General features: G+C 39.2%; 1 protein-coding gene across 3 annotated transcripts in view; it reads left to right on the top strand.

Annotated features, from left to right (window-relative positions):
* Positions 1 to 26,973, top strand: part of PTCH1 (patched 1) — a 72,512-nt gene that overhangs the window by 31,691 nt on the left and 13,848 nt on the right. For all 3 annotated transcript variants that reach the window (XR_010827479.1, XM_066987888.1, XM_066987887.1), the window contains exons 7-19: positions 284 to 405; positions 1,995 to 2,142; positions 2,951 to 3,082; positions 3,390 to 3,545; positions 4,143 to 4,241; positions 5,389 to 5,514; positions 12,537 to 12,655; positions 14,061 to 14,460; positions 14,941 to 15,250; positions 20,877 to 21,019; positions 23,032 to 23,215; positions 24,704 to 24,984; positions 26,508 to 26,645. Coding sequence is in view for 2 of the 3 variants with exons in the window: in XM_066987888.1 (XP_066843989.1) it covers positions 284 to 405; positions 1,995 to 2,142; positions 2,951 to 3,082; positions 3,390 to 3,545; positions 4,143 to 4,241; positions 5,389 to 5,514; positions 12,537 to 12,655; positions 14,061 to 14,460; positions 14,941 to 15,250; positions 20,877 to 21,019; positions 23,032 to 23,215; positions 24,704 to 24,984; positions 26,508 to 26,645 (2,358 nt within the window). In the remaining variant the exon portion in view is untranslated. The remainder of the gene's footprint in view (positions 1 to 283; positions 406 to 1,994; positions 2,143 to 2,950; positions 3,083 to 3,389; positions 3,546 to 4,142; positions 4,242 to 5,388; positions 5,515 to 12,536; positions 12,656 to 14,060; positions 14,461 to 14,940; positions 15,251 to 20,876; positions 21,020 to 23,031; positions 23,216 to 24,703; positions 24,985 to 26,507; positions 26,646 to 26,973) is intronic.

Here is a 26,973-nt window from a genome sequence, read left to right on the forward strand (position 1 = left end):
GTACACTCGCACCATGCAGCAAAGCCTTCCTTCAGGGAGGGCCAAGTTTGTTGACATTTGTGAAGAATTTGAAGTAATGGGTCCCAGTTTTATATATCTGTCTGTCAGTCAGGCTTTGGAGAAGATGCTGTTCGGTCACTTGATCTGTTGAACACATTTCTCTTTGTGGACCTCCTAGGCTATCTTTAATATCAGTCACTATAATGCACAGGGTGTTGAGCTAGGGTGTGACTTTGTCTGAAGTTATGCAACTGCTTGATTGCTTCTTTATCACTTTTTCTAGCCTCTTGATGTAGCCCTTGTTTTGAGTGGTGGATGCTATGGACTGTCCAGAAAATACATGCATTGGCAGGAAGAGTTGATTATTGGTGGTACAGTCAAGAATAGTTCTGGTAAACTTGTCAGGTAAACAAACAAATGGTTAAAGAAAATTTTAAGGTTTTTCCCCAATAGGGTTTGGTTTTTGGAGCATGGGGGGAGGATCATGCAAAATCAGCTGCCTTTCATGTGTATTATAAACTGTCGTTTAGGAGGATATGCCTCAAGAGAACAGAATTTAAAAGAGTGATTGGACAATTCTTTAAGGAGGTGTCGTTGCTTCCTGCTTCTAACCTCAGAATGATAATGTACATTGCTCAGAAAAAAGGTTTTTTCCTGGCAGCTTTGTTGTTTAGCATGTATGCATAAAGCACTGAACAGCGTTTAAAGCACCGAAAAACTTTGATCATGTTTTGAAATATGATCAAAGGAAAAAGGGGAAAAGTAATATGGGTAATGTGCTCACACGTTTAACTTTTCTCAGAATTCAAAAATCTCCACTAAGCTTTTTGTTTAGACTTAATATGCAGAAAAGTCTATTCTTTATGTTACTACATCCTCAATACATTTTTGACTGATAAAACAAAACCCTTTGTTTCAGACCTCTTGAACAAGTCATGGAACACTGGATTTCAGGGGGGGAAAAACGTATGAGAGAGCTGTCCTGAAAAATATAGGACACACTAAGCTAAATGAAGCACAATTCTCCCATATTTAATAGAGAGAACTTTTTCTAGAACTTTTGATGCGGATTTTGAATTTTTTTTACATTGACACTAAACATGAAGCTTTATTTCTTGCAGTAAGTCTTTCAACAAGTAAAATCATAGAATCATAGAATGGCTTGGGTTGGAAGGTGCCTTAAAGATCACCCAGTTCCAACCCCCTGCCATGGGCAGGGACGCCTCCCACCAGACCAGGCTGCCCAAAGCCCCATCCAGCCTGGCCTTGAACACCTCCCGGGATGGGGCATCCACAGCTTCTCTGGGCAACTTGTTCTTGTGCCTCACTACCTTTACAGTGAAGAATTTTCTCCTAACCTCTGTAGAATCATAAGAATATACTTAGCCAAAGAATTTATGTAGCCAAAGAATATATTCTCAGTGAAAAATAAAATAGTTCCTTAACATTCTAAAATTGTTGGATACAGTTGCATACTGTGGAAAGTCAGGATACATAATTGTCCTTGTATACTCCTCAAGGGTTTGCAGCCATCATGACTTTAATCTGGTATTTCTCCCCAAGGGTTGAAAAAAAAAACAAACCAAGGTCTTCAAATGACAAATTTCCAACAGCATTTACACGATCTTGTAGAAATAACTGTTCCTGTGGCCTCTTCACAGTAATCTGTCTGTTAATTATGATCCTTACCACTGATTTACAGGGTTACATTCTTTGCTTACAAAACCTATCCTACCAAAAATAATGGCAAAACTATCATTAACTTCAGGGAAAACAGATTTAGCCTCAATACTGCATAGACCAGTACAGCTGCACCAGATACATAGTAGAATAATTATACTCTGTTCAATTTTAATATGAACACGTGCCCTATAAAATCGAGAACTCCTGCAAGCTCCTATTAGGCACTCGTTTGGATTTTCATGCCATGAAAATAATTTCCTGAAAAAGCTTATTTTATGCCTCTTCTCCTCTCATTTCTCTCCATGTTACAGTGCCCAGGCTTTGCAAACCATGTTTCAGTTAATGACTCCTAAGCAAATGTATGAACACTTCAAGGGGTATGAATATGTTTCACATATCAACTGGAATGAGGATAAGGCAGCAGCAATTCTGGAAGCCTGGCAGAGGATGTATGTTGAGGTAAAACTGAAAATAACCTAGAATGCTGTACTATAAAATATTACTGAGATCCACATCTCACAGCTTTTTACAGTATCGCTTCAGGGAAGATGCTTAACTAAAACTGAGATTTTGCGTCTCGGCCTTAAAGATGATTTATTCTCTTTTTAATTGAGAAGCTGCTTGGTTATTCAGATATGAAAAGCCACAAAGGCTTTGCAATTTGCTCTCTCGCACATTTCTGCTTAGCTGAGAGTGAGAAGGAACTTGAAGATCTGCTTGGAATTCAAAAGCAATTGGTTGGCGTGATTATTCTAAAGGTGTCTGGAAAACATTAGCTAGCCGTTGACTGCTCTCCCAGCAGCAGCCCGGGTGGGGAGGCCATGTGACAGTGCCTGGCCTTTGTGTCCCAAACTCTGACCTCTGCTGTGCTGCCTCTGACCTCTGTGAAATGTCCAGGCAGAGGGGGAGAGAGGAGGACCCTGAGGAGCGTGCTGGCCTTGGATTAAAGGCAAAACTCATACAGCAGCAAGTCAGTGCCAGAGTTACGGAAAGAGGAAACCTTTGCACTTCAGCATTTAAATTAAATGCTTGAAATGAGCTGCGAATGCAGTAGCCTTTCCTGAAGGATGCAAATTTTTGTTTGATAAGGTGTAGCTTGCAGGAAATAATTATAAAATATGCTTGTTTCATATAGCATCAGTGAAATTTCCTGTGTAGGGCATGTGCTTTAAAAGGAACATAAAGGCAAAAGCAGTTTCAGATGTGTGCTGTAGAAAATGGTAATTTTTCTAATTAGTCACACCAAGTTTTGTTTCTCTTTTCATAGGTTGTTCATCAAAGTGTTGCACAAAACTCTACTCAGAAGGTGCTTTCCTTTACTACAACCACCCTGGATGACATCCTGAAGTCATTTTCTGATGTCAGCGTCATCAGAGTAGCTAGTGGCTACTTATTAATGGTAATAAAACAAATTATGTTTATTTATTTGTCTCTGGTAGTAGAGCATGGTTTAAATATCCGCTTCATTGTTACCAGTCAGTAGTCCAGAACATTTTTTGAATACGTGAAAAAAACCCCACCCTTACAATTCGTAAACATTTGCCTCAGTGTTGTCATCTGTTCCTCTGTGTAACATGTCTAATATGCCTATTTAAAAGTGCCTGTAACAAAGTGTATTTGGGGAAGAGGGCTGGTAGCTGTTGGAGAAGGATCCACTCTAATATTTTGACTTTTTTTTTTCCCATACCCCCCACCCTTCCTTTCAGCTTGCCTACGCCTGTTTAACAATGTTGCGGTGGGATTGTGCCAAGTCTCAGGGTGCTGTGGGGCTGGCAGGAGTCTTGCTGGTTGCTCTCTCAGTGGCTGCAGGATTGGGCCTGTGCTCATTGATTGGAATTTCCTTTAATGCTGCCACAACTCAGGTATTTAGGAGCCGCGAGTCCGACGTTATGTTACTAGTACTTCGTTACTGAATAAACACAACTGAATCTTTGAGGAAAAAAAGCTGCCAAAGTATTTTTGATTTTAGATTTTATTTGTTCTTTTCTCCTATCTCATAGCTTGTGCTATGAGAGATTAAGTAATGATGATGTCAAATGATGTTAAAGGAAAAGGCAGATATCATTTAGTTTGTATAATTACTAGATTCTGAGCTCTTTGTTTTTCTGTGTCTCAATACAAGTGATGGTATCTGGCTGAGCATAAGAAGCTGCAAGAATATATCAGGATGTTATATTTTGAAAATAACTTGAAATATTATCTGATATTCTTTGTTTACCCAAAACTCAAATTACTTTTAGTGAGATTTTGTGCCAGTAAATGGTATACTGGAAGTTCTTGAATGTATTTCAGAATAAAAGTTAGTAGCTATATTGCATCCTTTTGATTTTCATTTTACCCTTTGATATGTATTCAGAGTGTAATGTTAAAGTTACTTTTAATTAGCCATGTAACGACTAGCTTCATGGTAGACCATAAAACAACCTTCTTGTTTTTCTTTGTTTTGTTTCTCCCCCAAGGTTTTGCCTTTTCTTGCTCTTGGAGTTGGTGTAGATGATGTTTTCCTTCTGGCACATGCGTTTAGTGAAACAGGGCAGAATAAGAGAATTCCATTCGAGGTAATGACAAAATGGGGAGTTGGGGTAAAAATAATTAAAAAAAAAAGGCTTCATATAGAAAAAGATACGGTATCCACAATTAGTAACAATTACAAAAAAAAATGTTTTTGTTTTTTTTTTTCCTAGAGATCTTTTCCTGATTTGTACAATATAAATTCTGCCCAAAATTTTTGTGGAAGTCAATGTAAATTTGGGAACATACTCAAATGTGAGTCAGACATTAAAATGATGAGTGTTTTTAATAGAAGAGCACAAACATTTTAGGGTGAAAACAAAGAGAAGGAAAAAAATATATTTGTATTATGTTACCTTTATTTATTTGTTATGACCTTTAACTTGAGATTTTACTTTTTTTCTGTTTTTCTTTACTGTTACTTATAATTGACAATGACATTACAAAGCGTAACATATTCATGTTATAAAATCTAAGATGTCATCTTGTGATCTTTTCCTTTTAGTGACCTTTTTTATCCTCAGTCCAAAGTTTCATATCCAAAGTACAAATCATTTAAAAGTAATGTACGCTTGCCCATCCTGTTCTGTACAAACAATGTTTTCCATGTGCTCTTTGCAGCTGGTTCGGCATGCAGTTACGATAACCTCACTCTGCTTCAAAATAGCCTGTTGGGTTGGGAAAGTGTCCTGTGCTTATGTTGATTTCTGTCTTTTTTTTTTTTTTCATGTGTGTGTGGTTCCTGGGTTTGGGGTTGCTGGGTTTTTTTGTTATATCTATCTTCAAGATCTATAGATATGTTATGTATCTGTGTTATCAACGCACGCTTATTTTGTCTGAAAAATGTTAAGAACACTAAGTGACTCCACCACTAGACAATGCATCCTAGTTAAATGACAAATCTATTTGGTGTAATGTCAGTGTCAGTTTAGTTGTGTCTACCGAAGGTAAAATCAGGTTTGATAATGTCTTCTACCCTTAAAAAAACATCAGCACTTAATGTGTCGTATTCTTTTCTCCTGGACAGCATACTTAGTGTATTTTTATTGAAATACTCTGAAATGCACACTTTTATTCAGAATTTCCTTGTAATAGTTTTTCACTGTTAATGTGTTATATCTGTAGGATGACCCCTTCATTTGCAGGACATCACCTTATTCACATGACTTCTAAGATACACCATTTGTTTTGCAGGACAGAACAGGTGAATGTTTGAAGCGAACAGGAGCAAGTGTAGCCCTTACATCTATCAGCAATGTTACTGCTTTCTTTATGGCTGCCTTAATCCCTATTCCTGCTTTACGAGCATTTTCACTCCAAGTAAGTTTACGTGCTGTTTTGTTAGCTCTTGTAGATTAGTCCCATTATGGGACTAATGATGATGATACATGTTAGCGACAGTAGTGAATTCCATGTTCAGTGCTTCTGCAGTTCACTGAACCAACGTGTAGTCACTGTCTACCATAGATCTGGGTAATAACAACAGCTGTCTGCCCTTGATTGTGCTCCTCCCATTTCTCATGCCCGGAGTCTCTTGCATCATATTGGCAGGTGAAAGAACACCCTGTCCCACCACAGCTGGGGTGAGTTGCAAAAAGCAAGGTGTGTGCATCTAAGCAGAAAAAAGCCATCACAAAAATTTGCATTCTTGTGGCAGTCAAAAGCACTGGGCTGTCCTTTAGTGTAGACTGTAACGTTTCTTAGTAGAAATTTTAATATTTTCATTCAGGTTTGTTGAATTTGCTGCTTTTCAGAACTACAACAAAAGTTCAGTGACAGCAGCGAGAATGCATTTGCCATATTAATTTTTACTAAAACTTCTTTGTACTGCCTTGTTCCCAATGTAGTTTTAACAAAGCCTTGAAGAAAACTTCAAGAATTTTATATTCCAACTGCTTTGAGAGAAAATGTGAATTTTATGTGCTGAACCGTGTATCGCTCTCTCTCCCTTTTCCTCTGTCTTCTTGTATTTGTTTGTGACAATATAACTTCAGGAAGATGAACTGTTAAGGGTGCTGAAGAAAGCTTCCTTTAAAAGCAAGGGCTCTTTGAAGAAGGCTTTGGGAGGTTCCCATCAGACACTGCTTTGACACACAAACAATTTATAGCACTGTCTGACCTTGGTGCAGAGCAGGCAAACCATACTTTTTCAGTAGCCGTTTTTCTTCTGATGTAGTCTGGTTCTCCAGTCATTTTTCATTCTCCTTGAGCCCTTGGCTACCCAGAGGAAGCAAGGGCTGCAATTTTTCTTAACACATGTTGCAATTATTGACGCTTTCCGAAATTTAGGTATGCCTACATTAAGCTGTAAAATAGTAAACTGTTTATGATCGCAGCTACATGGCCAATAAGCATTAATAACTCATTTACCACTTTTTTCTCAATAGGCAATTTGGTAGTGAATAATAGAGGAATTAAAGGCCTCGATGGTTTGCTGCACAATTGAGAAGCAGTTATCTGTGGCAACTAAAACTAGAGCTTTGGTCCTGAATGGTTAGAAGTATTTAGTTCTGCTGACTTGCCAAAACCTAAATGTCTATTCTTACAGGCAATGTTACAGTGGATTATTTTATATTATGGCAAAGACCAGTCTTAAGATGTGAAATATTTTTGAAGTGTAGTACTTCTTATTTTGGAAGAAGTGATTTATGTCTTTTAAATCTGTGGCCCAAAATCAAGCATCCAACATGTACCTTAAGCAGTTAATGGGATACTGGAGATCTTCTCTAAGAATCTGAGGAGAAGTCTTGTTTTCCTATTGTCTAGCTTTGTAGTAACGGTGTTTTGCAGAAGTTACTTCAGCTTAAACACGTCTTGTAAGAAGTACTCAACAGAGACTGGCCATTTTGACCTAAACATACTGCTGAGCTGTCAAGTGAGAGCCGCCAAAATTATTTTTTTTCTTCTCTGATGAAATTTTGCTCAGCCTGTCTCTGTTCTCATTCTTCACATCAGAACATGACAGGTTGCCTTGGGAAAATAAACGGAGACAACAGCTGTAAATGTAATCTGAATATAAGTTAGATATACCTTTCCTAGAGTCTTCTTGCCTGCTGCCACCATGTAGGCTGAATCAGTGGAAGTTCAGAAAATCCACCAAACAAAATGACAAACAAAAAGTTCTCGATGAGATTTCAACATATTCCTGTATGAACATGTTGACGTTATTCAGAATAAAAACATCGCGACCAAAGTTCTTCTTAAGGCAGTGATTAATATGGAATTTATGTGTAGGAGCACTTGGGTGTTCAGAAACTGATGTTTGAGTTGCTCAATCTTTTCTCACTTGCATCTGTAGTCTGTCTTTGGTCACAAATAGCAACGCCACGCATGTATCTTAAAGATGCAAAAATGTGCAAAAAAAGGGTAGCTGGAGACCTGTACTGAGGATTTATTGGAAATAGAGCAACATATGTACGTAAGCTAATATGACGTTCCCAAAGCATCTGTTACTTGTTTTGTCCATCTTCACCAGGTAAAATCAGTGGTAAGTGAGGCATTAATTACAGCATTCAGAATCAGATAACTATGGCAGGTTTTGGTGGGTGGTCTGTGTTTATATATAGATTTCTTTATTTACAGTCTTTTTCCTCCCTCTCCCTCTTACTCAGCCTTGTTTAAACAAGGACTCTTTGCTGTCTTTGATAGCTCCCTAGCAAGACTTAGAAAGCAATGAAATACTGCAGTTTACTTTTCACAGATGCTGCCTTCTTCTCATCTAGATAGTGAATTTTTAACAGATGGGCTTAAAAAAGGATTGCTCTTGACCTTATTTTGCTCTTCATACACTTTCCTTAAGACATTGCAAGATAATTGTCAAAGTTTCCATAACTTTTGAGGCCCAGTATCTGTAAAATAACCCAGCTGCTGAAGGAGAATAAATGGTTTCCTGCATGTGCAAGTCGAACTTTTATTTAGAAACTCACATTTTACATATCAATGCTTTGTTCTTTCTCAGCTTCTGTCCTGTTCTGCCAGCTAAAGCAGTTCATTGATACCTCTGAGTTGTTCATTTACTTCACGGAACTTAAGCACTGCAAGTTTGCTGCTGTTTTCGGAGTTCACTAGCGTTAGCTCTTGCTGAGTTAGAAAAAAATGGAAATTGGTTATTTTGAAAGTTAGATTTTAAAAAATGAATTCTGTTATGTGGATAGAAACTATTTTAGCTTTTTTAATGCTTGCATTTTTTTTCATTTATTGATTTCATTAGCCCCTAATTTAAGCAGTTTTAGGCTCTGAGAAGCTGCATGTATCCTAAATATTCAGTCCCAAGAATAACCTGTAGGAGAGTGCTCAGGACTGTGAAGAAGTAGGTTCTGAATTTTCAGATGCATGTCATCTCTTAAAATTGGGAGTTAGGTGGAAGAGAGGTTACCAAATAAATCCATTGGAAGTGTTTGAAGTTTGCTGTAGGAATGTCTTCAACATAGTACTTTTTTTTTTTTTTTTTTAGTGTAAACAAGGGAGGCATGGTAGAATGTAACTACCACTGGTCTGAATTCTTTCCTCAGACAGAATGTTCAGACACCTTTGTGGAATAAATTCCGCCCAAAAAAAGAGAAGGCATGGTTTCATAAAAAAAAAATCACATAACTTTTCTTGCTTACACCACAAACTTCCTCCCCATCAACAGAGGAGTGGTGTAGATTTAGTAATGAGCAGAAGTGGAACTTTGCCCATTAAGTCTTAGCAGTAACTTTTTCCCTCACGGTAAGAATGGCAAGTTTATTTTATTTTATTTTATTTTTTTTTTTTTCGTAAATGTTAAAGTGCATTACCAGGTGCTGGTGGTAGGTTTGTGGAGAGAAAGAATGTAAGTTTTTAAGCTCATTCTATTATCTTACTCTGCTGAAGCTGTTTGTCCCCCTCCTTTTACCCACATCTTTTAGCTTTCCCTGCTCCTGACATGAGAATTTAACAAGCAAAATTAAAGCCTAAGGGGAAGAGAAGGGGGGGCGCAGGAGGGGGAAGTGAGTCTGTATGCTGTCAGGAGGGAGTTGCAGATAGGCAGCAGTGGGGTGGAAGTTTCCCTGACAGACCTCCTCGTCTGTTCATCACCTCTGGCTATACAGCACACCCATTCTCCTTGGGTGGGCTGCCAGGAATGGCAAATAGCAGCACATACCTTCAGCAGGGCCCCAGCCTACCAGCTTGGCTCCCTTCTCCCTTGCTGCCTCCAGCACAGACTGCCATTCTTCTGTCTCAGTTAACAGTTGCAGCAGCAATCGTATTTTTAGGCTGTGCATTATGAAAAGATGCAAAATCAGAGCAGGTTTCTCAGAAAATGACCAATGTTTTTACCGATAAATGGATTTTTTTTTTTTTAGTTCCTTCTGATCTCATTTCATTGAATGCCCTCATTTACCACCCATGGGTAGGCCCCGTTTTTTCCCCTTCTAGTACTAATCTTACCTTTGTTGATTTCTCAAGAAGGAAGTCTAACGCCCTTTCCCCTTGCATTTGATCATTTTTCTATTAAATGGCAAGAGCAGATGCCCTGTTCTGAGAAGTCCTAAGCATGCTTTCAGCATGGGTATTGCTAACAGATACTCTGGAAGCTCTGCTACCACAGATTTCTGTTGGTGCTTTTGCAGTGAATGTAATCGTTGCAGGTAGATGATGTTGCCGTGATCACATTTTTCGTATCTTCCCGTTCCCAGCCATCAGGGAAGGGGAGGTAGTAGCTAATGCTTCACCTTCATAGACTGGGTCACCCTCAGCAGTTCTTCCATCCCTCTCTACTTGTCTTATCTCGGTCTACTCCGTGTCGTGCTATTCCAGGTGCCCCTGGAGCTGGGGATGTGCAGCAGGAACTGGGAGGCATGCTCCACTTTACCAGGTCATAGGGTGACTTTTGCTGAGCCAACAAATAAGAATTAGTAGAAGAACAATGTTTCACCTGTTTTATTCAACTGTGAAAACTGAGCACTGTTGCAAGCTTGAAATGCTGGTGAGGTGGGTGGGGGAGAGAAAGCCTGCACTATATAGGAGGTGTGGTGTTAAGCTCTTGGAATATGCTTAAATACAAACTAGAACAGAGATAGTTGTTGAAAAATAATTGACTTGCAGGGTTAGTACTTCGACACTGGCGTGGCACATTGGAAAATCTAGTTAAATCTAGAAGATATACCATGCTAATAGGTAGATTTACTATTTGTAGTTGGAATAGTCTTGATTCTTCCTTAAAAAATGTATGTGAACGTAACTGACTATAATGGCATCCCTGCCGTACACTTGAGTATTAGTTCTCGGGTTTAGTGGCATTTAAGATTCAAAGATGTTGGGGTCTATAGAGGGAACTGGTAAGGCATGAACTATTTGCAGAAGTTTACAGAGAAGGATTGGAGGACTTAATGTTAGTTTTTCAGCCATGCAGGGAGAAGTAAGAACTAGAGTCAGGCCTCAGCTGAGGTTTTTGAACATCTCGGTAAAATTTAGCTGATAGAAGATCTTTGTTAGTCACAACTAATTATTCATGTAATATGGGTGACTGAACTTTCTCTGGTTTAGCAGAAATAAAGGGAGTGTTTGTACGAACCAGGTCCAGCAAACACCTTGCTTGCAACAACAGCTATTTGTTTTTTTCTGACAGATTCAGTTTATTCTGGAGAGGATCAAAAGGAAATCGCTTTATCTCAAAGTCTTGGCTATGACCTTAAATACCTTTCTATGTGGATATTTATAAAACATGAAATAGTTATTGGATCTTTTCTCTCTAAGATAGTTAAGTGCTAATTAGGTTTTAAGTACTAGATAAAGTCTGTTTTAGTAGTTATTTCTACAGACACATGGCAGGACCAAAATTTTACCTTAAGCTGGCTGGAGACAACAAAAAAGAAGCACCAGTAAACACCACTTTGGTGTACAATATGTTTATGATTGAAGTAACAAGAAAATACTTACATAACTGATTCTGTCATTCTCAGAAAACTAAAAATAGTACCTAGTCTTTTAACCATACTTTACAGCTTCATAACTCTCAAAATCATTAAGTAGGTTAATATATTGATTTTCAAAGGTAAGGGAAAAATCAAAATTGCATAATTTAGAGACACGTAAGTCACGAATTTTTAAAACATGAACATATATTCAGCTGCCAATTTTGAGGCCTGATTTTTCAACATCAAAACCAGACATTTATTTATTTTGGAAGAAGGAGGGCATATTTAGGTCAGGTTCACCACTTCATTCTTGTAGCCCAACTTTAGTTCTTTTTTTTTTTTTTTGACTGCTAGTTTGTATGGTTTCCCCAACATGAAATTGGGCTGCTTCTGATATGCCTATTGCTTATTTTAATGGATAAAATATAAGGATTCTTTCTTTTTAACCTGATGATGACTGAATACACGTGTTTTTTTCAGTGTGTCTCCTACACTACTACTGTTTTCCAGTCCTATCTGTGCCCAGGCTTCCCCTTTTTGAGAGCTAGTTCTCTCAGCAATTCTGCATTACAAATAAATGCTGTTAATAATAATAATAGAAGCTGCACCACGTGTGTTTATGGAGATTCTCTGTGAATCTCTGTGTGGGAAGGGTTTGAAGTATGGTTTGAAGGTGGGTGTGCAGGGAGTTTATTTTTTTTCCTTAAATAATGTTCACTTTACAAATTACACCAAGTATTCTTCCATTTTAGGATGTATTCTTGTTCCAATTTAAGACTCCCGTCAGTAGCCTTGGTCATTAATCAAGTTCCGTTAAGCATGTTAATACATAGATTTACTATGTGTTGTTAAATTAATTTTGGTTCTTCTTTGAAAATAATAGCAGATAATCCCAAAATGTTACTCTTTCTGGCTAGACTTTTAAGTAAGTACATCAAGTGCATAATATTAAAATAAATAGAGCGGTTTCATTAAAATTTGATTAAACCTTTATTTCATTACTGATTTAATAACGTGCTTTAACGTTATTCTAATGTTTAAATTACTTCAGATCCCTTAACTTCAATCCTTGTTCCAGCTTTGCTTTTGCTTCCATTTTTTTTTATTTTACCGTGAGACTCTGAATAGGGCACAATCTCATACCAAGGAGTGGTGATTTATTAACTTTGTTTTTCTGCTTTAAAAATCACACTGCAACCACATCTCCAGGCACAGGCATATTAAAATATAAAAGCTTAATGTTAAAAGAAATTAACTAACTACAATAGTACTACGACAATGGCACTAGAAAGTGAAAATACACCTCCCAGTTCCCTCAGGGAGAAGCTTGAAAGCATCTGACACGTTGATATGATAAATGGGTGGATAGATGAGAACTGAAAGGAGGTTTTACGCTTTGTAAAGGAGATGCCCTACATGGGACTTAGTAACGACACTGCTTCTCTTATGATTGATCTCTAGGCAGCAGTTGTGGTGGTATTCAACTTTGCTATGGTTCTGCTAATATTTCCTGCTATCCTGAGCATGGACCTTTATCGTCGAGAAGACAGGAGGCTGGATATATTCTGCTGTTTCACAAGGTGAGAATGTGTGACAGATTGATAGATGAGGTGTGTCCTTTTTGTGGTCACCAGTCAATGCCACTGTTGCCAGTCAACTCCGCGGTCAATAGTGGGAGTTCACTGCAGCAGGGTCTGTGCGTTATTGTCATGGTTTGATTTCTAGTGACTAAATTGTGTTTGCTACTATGTTTTTTACCTGAGGGGAAAAATTAAAGTAAGTCTCTCCCTCTCTCCCTCTCTCCCTCTCTCCCTCTCTCCCTCTCTCCCTCTCTCCCTCGTCACCTTTCGTCATCTTTGCTTTTCACACTCACCTAGGAGCAGACACGGTTTGGCTTTTTCATTTTGATATCAAAGAGAGAAAGCACTTTCCTAAATTTGTTTCTGCAGGAGTGGTTAGAACAGGGAACTGATCACAAGAGAGTAGTCTTGCTTTTTGTTTCTGATTCAGTCATGCTTTCGCTGGATGGCCTAATGTACTTGGATTTTGGAGGCCTAATTCCTAGAAGTAGCAGACAATCAGGCTTTCCCTTTATTCTCCCATCTACAGTTGTGCCAAATGTATCAGAATTTGGGCCCGTTTAGATAAGAGGCAATTCAGTTAATGCTTTGTATAGGCAAGCAACATTCTGAATTCCTCATTTTTTGGTGGATTTTTTCACTTGATGAAAAATACCTGATAGTGTTTTCCGTTGTTAATTTGTCATTTCTTATTAAAGGAAGAGGTTTGTCTCTGGTATTTATTTATTTTTTTTTAAATAAACTAGCTATATGTTAGGTTCTTGCATAGACTAAGATAAAGGGAATGCTTCAAAGGAATACTTTTGTAATTTTGTCTCTTCGTGTAGCCCATCCTTCCTGGAAATTAATCCTTGCATATGTTTACTTCATTTTTAAAACATTCAGTGAGTGTATGGCAAGTGGTTTCAAGCTGCCTCCCAAACGTCTGAGATCTTATCCAGAAGGCCCAAATATTATTTAACAGTTACTTTAATAGTTCTAAACAGAAGAACTCAGTATGTCATGTGTTTACATTTTCATCTAAATAGCTTAATTCTCAGCATGGGCACATGGATGCAAACTCACGCATTGTGCATTCAGACTGTGTGACTACCTAGCTATTGACCTGATTAGCATGTGTAATTAATGGAGTTATATGAGTTGATGTCAATGTCTTCAGACAAATACTGGTTCCTTTTTTGCTGAGCACAAGAAACGTGCGCATATTCTCTGAGGCCTGCAATTAGAACCACGTCTAAGAAGTGTCTGAACATAGAGGTGCAGAAGAAAATCTATTTCAAAGCACGACGCTTAATTAACTTAAACCATCTAATAGTAGTAAGAGCAGTTTCAGCCAGAAGCAGATTATCTAATCTAGTCTGAATAAAATAAAGATGTGAACAGATGTTTTTCTTTTCTCTTACAGTCCATGTGTCACTAGAGTGATTCAGATTGAGCCTCAAGCATATGCAGAAAATGACAATACTTGCTACAGTCCTCCACCCCCGTACAGCAGTCACAGTTTTGCACATGAAACCCAGATTACAATGCAGTCTACAGTGCAGTTGCGCACAGAATATGATCCCCATACGCAGGTGTACTACACCACAGCAGAACCGCGCTCAGAAATATCTGTACAGCCTGTGACAGTGACTCAAGATAATCTTAGCTGCCAGAGCCCAGAAAGCACAAGCTCGACGAGGGATTTGCTTTCCCAATTTTCAGACTCCAGTATGCATTGCCTTGAGCCACCCTGTACAAAGTGGACACTGTCAACTTTTGCAGAAAAACATTATGCTCCATTCCTCCTAAAACCAAAAGCTAAGGTAACCAGAGAACAATTTACCTGTTTCTCAGAAATGGACTTCTGCCCTGTCTAGTAAGAAAATTATCCTGACAATAATAATAAATATAAGGAATAAATAGAATTGTTTTGGAGTAATAATTCATAATAATTTAAAGCTATATTCATACCTTAAAAATTTTTTCTTTATAGCCATGTACTGACATAGTTTTTAAGTTAAGAGGGAGGGTGTTGCTGACTTTCAGTAAGGTAAGCTTGTGAACTGTGAAACTAAAGCCACTTTTTAACTTTGTTACTGTGTAAGTTTTTCGTCAGTGATACAGAGCCCCTTCAATAAAACACAGTTTAGCCTTGTCATATGTGTATATGAAAATAAAAGAAAAGAAACTTTAGAAGTATGGTGATGGGTGCTAATTTTGATCCTGGTTCTTCAGCATGCTGTTGTGAATTGCTAGTTTCTTTAAAAACCTAACACCAAATGCATTTCCATTTTTTCTTGCAGATTGTGGTTATTTTTCTTTTCCTGGGTTTACTTGGGCTCAGCCTTTATGGAACTACCCGGGTAAGAGATGGACTAGATCTCACAGACATTGTACCACGGGAGACACGGGAATATGACTTTATTGCCGCACAGTTCAAGTACTTTTCATTCTACAACATGTACATTGTGACACAGAAAGCAGACTATCCAAATGTCCAGCACTTACTCTATGAACTTCACAAAAGTTTCAGCAATGTGACATACGTTTTGTTGGAAGAGGATAGGCAGCTTCCCAAAATGTGGTTGCACTACTTTCGAGACTGGCTGCAAGGTAAGAGGAAAATTGCATGAACCTTTCTTCATTTTACAGTAGCAACCACTTATTCAATGTAGTAATGCTCCTGTCTTCCAGTATGACCACACAGTTAAAGGCTGCTTGCATCAGGCTCATATCTAGGTTCTGATCTGATTTTTGACAATGCCTGGCTGTTTCTCCAACAGTTCAGTTCTGTGTGGCTAAGTTTACTCCCTGTTAAGAAAGTTTTGAGGCTTTAAAGATTATATTCTTGAGAGGCCATCTCACGCCATTAATTTCAAAGCAGCTAGTGAGGAGTTCTGATTTCTAATTAATGACTAAATACGGCCCAGTATCTTGGGAAAATAAATGTTTGCTGAGTGTTTTGAGAACAGTAAATGAAAAGTCCCAGTTCAGCAATGTATTTTGGCACAGGATTAACTTTCAGCACATGAGTGATCCTGTTGGCTTCAGCTGGGACTGCTGGCATGAAGAAAATTCAGTGTGGCTTAGGCGTTTTATTGGACTGGGAGTGCACCACACATTCTAGATTTCCAGTCAAGTGTCCTCACTCTTTCTGTGGTGCTGCTTTTTCTGAGGTGAATTGTAAAGGGTTGTGGGGAGACAAGAGGAGGCATGGCCTTTCAGGCACTATGATGATAATTAAATTGAAGCCAGCTTATTAAAGATATTAAAGATATTATAATTACACGTGTTGAGACAAATAACTGTTTTGTATTTAAAATAAATGGTACAGTTACATCTCAGCAAATTTAACAGTTCTCTGCTGCAAGCAAACACGTTCTGCCTAGAAATATGCCTGTCCTACCTCTGCCTTTCTGTTGGAAGAATCTACAGGAAGCTTTTTGCCAAGAGAAGAATAAATTATGCTGATCTAGTGAAAATATAAATTTTAACCATAACTGTTCACAGATAACCAATGTAGCCAATGAATCTTAGAAAACATTTGCATAGCTGCCAGTATTCGGGGTATTTTCTTCCTTCCGAAAATATCCTAAGCAATATTAGAAAAGAAGAGGCATCTAAGTGACATGCATAATAAACAAAATTACCAATTTTCTTGTGTGTTCAATGCATTGATAAAATCAAGCAGAGCAGGGTCTCAGCTATTAGCTTTGTTGGTTTTTTAATGTTTATTACATGTATTGGATCTGTTCATTACAGTCTCCTTACTGTAAGTTTTACTTGAAATATTTTGCTCACATAAGCATATTGAGCTGCAAGGGAAGGCAAGACCAGCAGAAAGAAAAATTCAACATAGCTTATATGTTTTTCTGGATTGGAACCTTAATATACTTTGTAGCTTTGTAAGCAATAATCTTTTTCTATGCTTTTCCAAACTCTCATAATGCTTCTGTTTATGTCATTTCTTTTGCGGTTATTTTTTCTGTCGTCCAAAACACTAGGGAAAAATGTGTCTGGTCCCACCCCTGTGGAACCCGTGAGGTAGGTAGGAATCTGAGAAGATTGTGTTCACAATCTTCATGTATTAGTGCTGAATCTGAGCATAGCCTGCCAATGATAAAACGAGGAAAAGGTGCCCTTGGATCTGCTTCTTTGCTGTCTGCTCTCAGTGAAACGCTGGAGGCTAGCCCACTTGGTGTTGCTCCAGGGGTTGCTCTGTGCCTCCTCTCCCAGGCCTTCCACTTACCTTCCTGGATCTCTTCCATTTTAGTTGCCTCTCCATAATCACCTCCTAGTGCTAAGGACTGTCTGAGCGCCCCACCACCCAATGCCTACACATCTCCTCTGTGCTGTATGTACATGTTCATAAATGACCTTTCCAAGTCTGCACTAGTCTTAGGGGTGTTCCTGTTCTCTTCTTATTGCCCGTGGTTACTTTTCCCCTTCTGGTCCATATTAGCCTGCGGGCCCTCCCTCCTCGCCCTTTGCTGTTCCCACACTAGAGGAGCTGTGGGTGTCCTAGTACCCTGGATGCCCAGAGCTACAATGTTACATGGGAATGGTCAGGGGCATTCCCGGGATGGAAGTGTTGGCTTGTGGTGATTAAAGTGGACGTGCCAGCTCTGTGACTGAAGGCACATTGTTTTGCCTGCTGACCACTACAGATTTCAAATTAATCATTATGATTACTACTCAGCACTTAGGCCTGTGTCCTTACGACTGTTCCCTACCTTCCCCAAGAAGAGGAAGGCATAGTTAGGACAAAACAGTTAGCTGCTTTGTAATGACACAGGGCTGTCTTTACAGATAATGCATTTACAAAGCAGTAAAGAAGAAGGGTACAGGGCATTAATGTAAAGGGGGAACTAAACTGTTGTAGTAAAACAATTCCATTATAGTTACGGAATTGTCTGAAGGTGCAGACGCTAATTAACAGAAAGATATATGGTCATTACCAAATGGTACTTGAAGCCAAGGGAGTAGAGGAAGGGAAGGCGAAAACAGAATTTGCAGGCAGAATGCAGTTCTAGGCTGGATCCAAGGAGGATCCTTTAAGAGATGGGAATAGTTCTGTTGCTGCATTTTTACATGCTGGAGACAGCAGGATAATTGAAGTAGGGGTAACTTTGAACTTAATGGCTAATTCGTACTGGCTTCACTGGAGTACTTCAGTACTACAGATTAATGGCTCAAGGCGGCCTTCTGACCATGTATATGCATTGTCCATGCGTTTATGTGTATGCATTTGTCCAGCAGATTACAGGATGGATTGGAGGGAAGCAACAGCATATGAACAAAAGCATTTTTTATGAAGATAGCATCCTTGGTTTAGCCATACACTTCTAGTTTCTGTACAGTTGAGTGCCATCAGCCTAACACGCTTCTTTTGGCAGAGGTTCCCTTGTATTTGGCTTCCTGGTGTCCAGTCGTATTAACATATTTTCTGCTATTGAAAATGCAACAGAAGAGAGTTAATACTAATCGTTCATTTAAACTGGGGATGTTAGCATTATTTTTGCAAGTGACTGAATGTAAATGAGGTAGCTTGAATTTCCTGGCTTGACCTTAGGCTTGTTTCTGCAAAGGGTAATCTTATCTCACATTACATGATGCCAGCTGTTCACATGGGTAGGCAGGAATTGCTTCGTCACCTCCATTCCAGCATCCCGCGTAATTTTGGAGGGTTTTGCATTTTTTTTTTTGAAGTATTAAGCAAAAGTCACTGCTAACATGAAAAAATCCCATACATAACATTTTAAAAATTCCCTTACTATTTTTTTAAACTTCTCTGCAGAACAACATCAACAAGTTACTTTTATCTTTCTGACGAGAAACATTTCATTAATCTCAGTTATCTTTACAGTATATTAAAGGTCTTTTAAATCATCGGTGGAAACAATATATAATAAATGTATTATTTGCTTTGTAAGCAGTGACTCTGCTATTATTTTCAAGGTGTTATAGGAAATTTTATTTATTGAAATTTTGAAATTCTCTAGAAATGAGACACAACTGAGTGTGGTTTCTTGATATTCTTTCCACAGACTTTCAGTTTCAGCAAGGTCAGTAATAAAATGGCCCAAACTGCAAGGTGGTTAAGCCATCTGAGTAATAAAGACATAACAGGGAACAGGTTTTGAAGGATGATCGAACTTGTAGGAACAGCGAAGGGGCAGAAAGGGAGAGATGTGAAAGAGCTGAATTTCCATCCACTGTAGTAACATAAAACGTACGTGCCCATTTTTTAACATACCTTGTGACCACAAATTGGTAATGTTGCATGCAAATGAGTGTATTGGGTATTTTGTGTCAGTGTAGCCCCGTGACAGGAGCTGCACGTTCGTCTGGAAGTTCCACCCCGAACATTGTCTAGCATAGCAACTTGTGTGCTCCTCTTACTGAAGGAAACCGTTTCTGCTGTAACTTAAAAGTCAAGCTGTTCTTTGGTGGTCCCTCCGTTTTCGTGATGATTATGATAGCAGAAATGCTCTCACCTAGCCACTTCCTCAGAGACTGACGCAGAGCTGAGCTGTGTTATGGAGGGGTGGATTTGCATTTCTGCACGTCTTTAACAGTGTTTTCCCCGCTCTGAGGGCAGCAGTAGGCAGTGCTTTTTAAAGGAGGGCTGCGAAGCTCCTTTGGTGGTGTCGGGAAGCCTGGCGATGAACCGTCCTCCTCCAGGTGGCACAGCGGCAGATTTGCCAGGCCCTCTGCATGACTTCGTTCCCCGCTTTCTGGCTTTTTTTGTGGGGTGCAGTTTTGCAGGACAACATGGGAGGCAGTTTTCTCAGGGAGTGGGGGAAGAGTTCGTCAACGGGAGCAAGTACTTAGGCCCGGGGGCGGTGTCAGTCGGGCCTGTTTTCTCTTCCAGCACTCTTATCTCCTTACAGCTGTAGCTAACCTATCAGATCTGTAATGATGGTTTTCATTACGGCTCCTCAGTGCAGCTGTGAGGTGGGCTGGTGATTTCCAGCACCACCACCACCACCCCCTGGCCTTTTCCTTCCCTTCCCTGGACATGCGGTTTGTCATCTGTTCGCACAGAGCCTCCTTGTACCGGGCTGCGGCTTCCTGTTCTAAATCTGATCCAAATTTGTGCCGTGAGGTGTTCCCTCCCCCTTAAAGGGTGGCAAAGAGGAAAATAACAGTTGAGAGTGAATAGGTGTTGGCTGTGATCTTTACATGTGCTGGCAGCAGATCCCACGACTTGTATTAGCTACACAAGTTGAACAGATGGAACAAATTGACAAAATCATGTTCACTCACGCTGTGCTCGAGGAGCAGCTGAGTTGCTGTTTGAAGTTGAAAGTTTGAGTGTGTTTTTTTTTCCCCTTGTAGTGGAATTTCTGGTTATATCGTAGGAGCTGTTGCCTCGGTGCTCTGCAGTAGCCCAAAACACTTAATGAGAGTGGTGTGTGTCCTCCTCCTCTGTGCCCTAATACTCTTGGCCAGCATTTTGGTGAGGGAGGGGGGGGAGCACGGAGAGTGTTTCTCTTCCAGATAATGGGCTAAATGGCTCTCTGTTTTTAACTCTCAGGTAGGCAGTGATGTTAAATGAGCGCTGAACCCAGACCCTTCTGTTTTGGCACCATCTGTGTTAGCTTTGTTTTGAGGAGGGTGTATATGAAAGGGGCAATAAATGAGATATAGTTATGGATTTTGTGTGTAATGATTCTGGAATTGTAGCTCATGAGGGTAAACACTTTTTATTTTAGTTTTAATTCTTCCCAACGTATTACTCCAAGCAGAGTGCTAGGTTGCTGTGTCACAGCTAGCATTCCTGTCAGGCAGTGGTGAGGCTATACAAACTCAAGAAAGTCTCTGAGAAGGACACTTGACCTGAGAGTCCTAATCCTACCTCAGATCTCCTGTAGGCATTGAGGGTAGGGTGGTTACTCCAGTGCAGATTGCATCTGTGGTATGCTAATCCACTTTTGCTGGTCAGCACAATGTGGGAAGAGTGTTGAGGCTTCTCCCTTACACCTTCTTGTTTTCCTGCCTTTCTCTGCACAAAAGACAGGACGTGAAAGTGGTACTTTTACCTTACCATACTGTGAGTGAGTGAGGAACCCAAATCTGGGAGGCTGTGGGTGGATAATTTGATTCCTGCTTCAGCTACACAGGGTCAAAGTTTACATTGAAAAAAGTCGTTCTTCTTTCTTTCTACTGAAATTTGTTTCTGATTGATTTCTTACCTGTTTGTTCTGTCGTCTTCTTGACTTTCTTAACTCTTCAGGACTTCAGGATGCATTTGACAGCGACTGGGAAACTGGGAAGATCACTTACAACAATTATAAAAATGGATCTGATGATGCTGTTCTGGCTTACAAACTCTTGGTACAAACAGGCAACAGAGCAAAGCCCATTGACATCAGCCAGGTACTGTATCAGAGTCCATACTGGTTTATACAGGAATGCACAAGTCATCAGGAGTAGGGAGAGGTGGAAAGAGCATGTCATAGTCCCTTTTTCATCTTTAAGAATTGAAATACCTGAGTTATACCATTCTGCGTGGCCTTGCTGACTTTGCTAGAGCTATGTATTAGCTGCAGTCTGGCCTGTGTTGCAGAGTGTTCAAAGTCAACACTGGGAATGCCTGTCCTTGGTAATTACTGGGCAGATTGTGTTAAATGCTGCTCCCGTCTCAAACATACTCTCTGTTCTCACTGGAGTTGTGGAGGATGCATTGCTGCATCCATAGATGGAGCCTGGTTCTACGTGAGACATAGAGCCAACATCAGCCTTGTTGTATTAAGAGGCATTGCTGCTGGTTTGAATCAAGCTTCCTTACAGGGTCAGTTTTTGCTCAGCTTTTGCTGTGGTTTTGCATCTAGCATTTCTAATCATTTGCTTAGTTCCTACCAGTTTATTCAAAACCTGAATTTTAAAGAAGGATGTTGATGAATGATAATATCATATTCTTGTACTGTCATCACTAAAAAAAAATATACTGTAGTAGAACCAGCAATGGCAGTTGGCTGAGCTGCCTAAATAGGATACGTCTGACGTGCTTTCATAAGGTTATCACAGGATATGACTGCTGTAGCCATTGGTAGGTGGAAACACATTAGGTTTGACTCCTTTAGCTAAAATTATACTTAAAACCTCGAAGAAAAAAATCTGCAATAATCTAGCTTCTCCTGTCCTAGAATCCCTATTGACTCACTGTGCTTTTAGGCAGAAAAACAGTCTTTCTAATGAGCTTCTTGGCAGATCTGCTTATTGTCTTTCTCTCTTTTGCTGGCATTAAAGGTGAAAGATTTACAGAGTACATTGTTCAAAGGTACTATGGTGTGTAAAACACACGGCTGTATAGCAACATGCAGCATGCTGTCAGGTCTGAATGAAGCTTCAGCTGTGAATTAAGGAAAGAAAGGGGGTTGAAGAGAAAACCTTTAGTGAGGTTTTGTTTAGCAATGTGTACCAGGTACGTGGTGGAACAAATGTGATTGGACTACAGCTGCTGATATAATTTCCTGTGCCTGGGAGGGAGAAAAGTGTGGTGCACCCACAGGGGCTGAGCCCTGTACTATGCAGTTCCAAAGACAGCTTGAAGACATACAGTTGTTGCATATCCTGTGGATTAATTGAATCCAGATCTTTGGAATCCAGCTTTTTTTTAACGGCTGTCACTGTTGTTTTTCATTTCATTAAAAAGACCTGAAACTGGAGCCCAGCCAGAATTTTAAATAAACAAAACAAAACAAAAAAGCAATACTTTTCATCCACAGAGTCCTCTGTCAGAGCCCTAGCTGTGCAGTATTTAGCTTGAGAACCCTAGAAGAGTACCACTGCTGTTTACCCCACAGATACAGTTGCCCACAGTGACCCAAATAGCATAGGGCACTCGTCTGCTTTCTTGATGCTGGGCATTTTCTGAATACACAGGTCATAGGAGGCAAGTGTTAGCAAAATTTATACAGATGTTGTTTTATTTTTATAGCTCTCCTCCATTTACTGGGTGGCATTTCCTTCAGTGTTAACAACAGAGGTTAACTGCACACAGACGTGTATAGGGACTCTTGCCAGATTTTCTTTCCCTTTCTTTAAATATGTTTCTCCAACTTGGTTGTTTTTTACTCTTGGCTGCAGGCTTTTAGAATTCAGGTTTAATTGGTTCAGTCTATTCTGGAACCGTCTGCTGATTTAGTGGTTATAGTAAATACTATCTGAGTATTAATTTATAAATAACCACTTTCTACCATCACTAGTTCTTTTTTAGGTTTCTTCTATATTGCCCAACAACAGTTCAGTGATAAGTCACTTCAACTGAAAGCTTATACTCTTTGTTTTTCCCCTCCTATGTATGTGTCTTTTCATTGAAAGTTTTACAGCAAGAGCCCCAAAAACAAAGCTCATTTTGAAAGGCTTCTAATTTTTCCATTTTGCAGTTGACTAAACAGCGTCTGGTGGATGCAGATGGAATCATTAACCCAAATGCTTTCTACATCTACCTGACAGCCTGGGTTAGCAATGACCCTGTGGCCTATGCTGCCTCTCAAGCCAACATCCGGCCTCACCGCCCAGAATGGGTCCATGACAAAGCAGACTATATGCCAGAAACAAGGCTGAGAAGTAAGTAACATTTCATCTTAATGTCTTACAGTTTATATAAGTGCCCCCACTCCTTCCTTCAAGGACCAGTAACTCTCTAGTTGGTTGATGCTGTACAGGGCTCAGAAGCATAAACAGAACAATATATTGTGTTACTCTGTAGCCTCAAGAGACAAATGTACCATTGCAAATGTGATGCCACTGCAGGATTTTATCATGTTGAAAAATGAGTTTTATAACAGCTTAAAGCTCTAAAAACTAGTAATAAGAATTGCTTTTTAATGCTGTGTGATAGTTTTGTGAGAGAAACGTGGAGATTGCTTGAAATTGCTGCTTGTGTCGCTCCAAAGTGTTATCGCTCAGATTATACCATGCTTGTCCTCAATTCTTAATACCCAAGGGATTTTTATCGAGTTAGCTCATATGTCTAAGGTACCAACACTGGTATGGTACAAGAGCTGCTTAGGTAGGGGAGCAGTCCTATTCCATGCTGTTTGTTTTTTTCCTGAGTAGTAATGCTAGTTTGCGTTGCTTTGCTTCAGCTTTGAATTTATTGGGAAGATTGCTAGTTGGACACCGGTGAAGTGGAGAGGGCATGTGGGGGAGGCCTGGTGCACTTGGAAATGTGATTGGGTAACAAGCTAGCTGTGCTTCAGTGGATCTGAACCCTAGAGCTTTGTGGCAGTCAGCCAAGTCTTGTCTTAATGAAAATTTATAGTTGAGATTATAATAGGGCAAATCATGTTTAGCAAGTCAACTGAATGACCCTGCAGGGTCTGGAACACACAACGGCAGTAACGAAATGCTTGTTGTGGAAGCTTTTTTTTTTTTTTTTTTCTTGTGGTACAGTAGACTTAGCACTGAGCTTAAAAAGAAGCATGGAGAGCTTTGGTTTGTCAAATTATTAAAGGATAAAAGGTTATGTATTTCCTCACTAAACCATTACTTTTATATTAGTGCTTTTTACAGTCATTTGCATCAGTAACAAAACATGGATTTCTGAATCTGAATTTCAAAGTATTCAACGGAAATCTTAAAAGCCAACCAACCTGACTGAATATCGCTTTCCTCTTTTTTTTTTTGTCAGTGGACCTCAGTCAATCTCAGGGAAATGATCTTTAATTTCAAAGGAACTGCACTTGCATAAAACATTTGGAGAAAATATTTAACATGATGTGATCTTCAATTTTCTGTTGCAGATAGGGACTTTTGGCAATCTGTTCAGTAAAAAGCACTATATAACTGATGAAGCTTAAACACATTGCTCTTAAATTATATAAAATTGTTTGGGAACTTAATATAGACTGGCTTCATCCCCTTGTATTGCAATGTAAAGTATAGTAATCTCCTGTGTTTAGAGTTTTTAAAATGTTGCTTGCTCCAAAGATGTAAAATTTAAATTCAACGCCTTTAAACATTTTGCTATGGAGATTGAAGTGTTTTGTTAATCATGCTCTCTGTGTATCTTCTTCCCAAACATGCATTTAAACATTGCTATCCTTTTCTTAGTTCCAGCAGCTGAGCCCATAGAATACGCTCAGTTTCCTTTCTACCTCAATGGATTACGTGAAACTTCTGACTTTGTGGAAGCTATCGAGAAAGTGAGAGCTATCTGTAGTAACTACACCAGTCTGGGGATCGCCAGCTACCCAAATGGTTACCCGTTTCTGTTCTGGGAGCAGTACATTGGGCTTCGCCACTGGCTTCTCTTATCCATTAGTGTGGTTTTGGCTTGCACGTTTCTGGTGTGTGCCCTCTTCCTCCTAAACCCCTGGACGGCTGGGATCATTGTAAGTTTATTATAAGGGTCTTTGTTGAAGTCAAATTCCTTTCAGCATAGCTCTTGCTGTAGTCGGGAAGGTTTTGTTTATGTCTGGGCCTCTGGTGGAGTATGTATATTGCATCATTCATTATATATTTATTCAACTTGAGGGGGTAGGGTTCACACTAAAGGTACAAACCTCAATAACCTTAATCCTTTGGCCACCTTTTTTGCAGCTTTAAAGGTTTCTTATAAAGGCACATAAACTTTTGCCCTTGCTTAGATGCATACTAACATGGGAGATAAAGACACAGAGGAAAATTAAGAGTTTTGTTAAAGTTGCTTGTAATTATTTATTCCTTCTCCTCTTCTATCAAACAATGTTAGTTCTCAAGGCGGTTGCTTGTGACTAGCTTGCCTGTAAATTTTCCTACTAATTTCTGAATGCAGTCTTTCTGGAAAAACTGAAATGGTTAGGTTGTACAGTACGCACTGTGGAAGGAGTGTAACTGGGCTATTGACGAGAAAGAGTCATAAAATTCTAAACTGAAGAGAATACTCCTCCATGCTTTCTGCAAGGCACCATAAGTCTCACAGTAAACATTCAAGTTAAATTGAATGATGAGGTTCCTATGTTTAAATTCCATAAACTGTCGTATGGTTTATAAAATGCCAGAAGTAGAAAAGCATAAAATGGTTACTAGTTTTTGTAATGTACGTTTATACGACAGGTATGTTAAAAGGTAAATGTTTAGTCTAGAATATTTTTCATAGCACTTAATCAAGCAATTTATGTTATTATTCTTGATTCATTAACTTATAAAATCATTTATTGTAGTGCATACTTTTTTTCCTTTAGAAAAGGGGTTTATTTTCAGAGTCTACCACTGCTTGTATAAGTATGTCAATCTTTTTTTCTTGCTTGGTTTTAGAAACTTTAAAGTTGATTCTACAGATTTCCTCCCCTCCCTTTTCCTCAATTTTTTTACAAGGTAGATGAAAGAAAAATAAAGCTTTCCCTTAGATTTAACTGTTCACTTTGTTCATGTCAATCCCTCCAAGTATCTTAAAAGCTCAAAGCCCCTCTGTAACATGAGACTCATCAGCTGATTACGGCATTCACTTTCTTGTGGGCTTTAAACCTCCTCAAGAGTCATCCTCGCTTACATACACAGTTCTACAAAAAGAATTCCAGTAAAGATAGTTGAAAGTTACTTTTTCTGGAAAGATAGTCAGAGAATCAGGTGAATAAGAGAATGTAGGTTTGGTGGGTAACCATCATTAAGAAGAATAAATTATTTTTCAGATCACCTATAATATTGTAGCCAACAGAAAATTGATGCTTGCTCTGGTAACTGATTCTTAGGAGTATAATTTAAACCAGCTCTTTAGCAAGTCATTGCCAATGAGCACAATGAAACAAGGAAGGAAAACTAGTTTGCCGTTGGCAATAGAGGACTGCTTTTATAGTCACCATGTTGTTCTGAAATGTCTTTCTCTTCATTTGTCTAGAGTATGGGAAGTTACTAACAGCTCTTTGAAATCATCTAGGTGGTGGTGCTGGCTCTGATGACTGTGGAGCTGTTCGGCATGATGGGTCTAATTGGAATAAAACTGAGTGCAGTGCCTGTGGTTATCCTGATTGCTTCTGTTGGGATTGGTGTGGAATTCACTGTTCATGTTGCTTTGGTATGTAAAACTAGGAAGCATTTTCAAAGTATTTTAAAATAACGTCATGGCTATGTTCAGATCACAAATCCTTATAGTCGCTATAAGACTTTCCTGGTCATTTTCTGCAGTGTGGCTGTTGTTGCCTCAATGCTGAGAAACTCTTCTTGTGTGTACGTTCTGTATCTTGTGGAGTAGCAGCCTTTGAAAGGAGATTTTCAAAATCAGATTGTCATTTAATGTCTCCAAGCCACTAAAATTTGAATGGATTCAGGTTCATATTCCACTTGAAAAATCTGCACCTTCTTTTCAGAACCCATCAACAGTTGGGCACAAATATGAAATACGT

This window comes from Anser cygnoides, chromosome Z, assembly GCF_040182565.1.
Source record: "Anser cygnoides isolate HZ-2024a breed goose chromosome Z, Taihu_goose_T2T_genome, whole genome shotgun sequence".
NCBI lineage: Eukaryota > Metazoa > Chordata > Aves > Anseriformes > Anatidae > Anser > Anser cygnoides.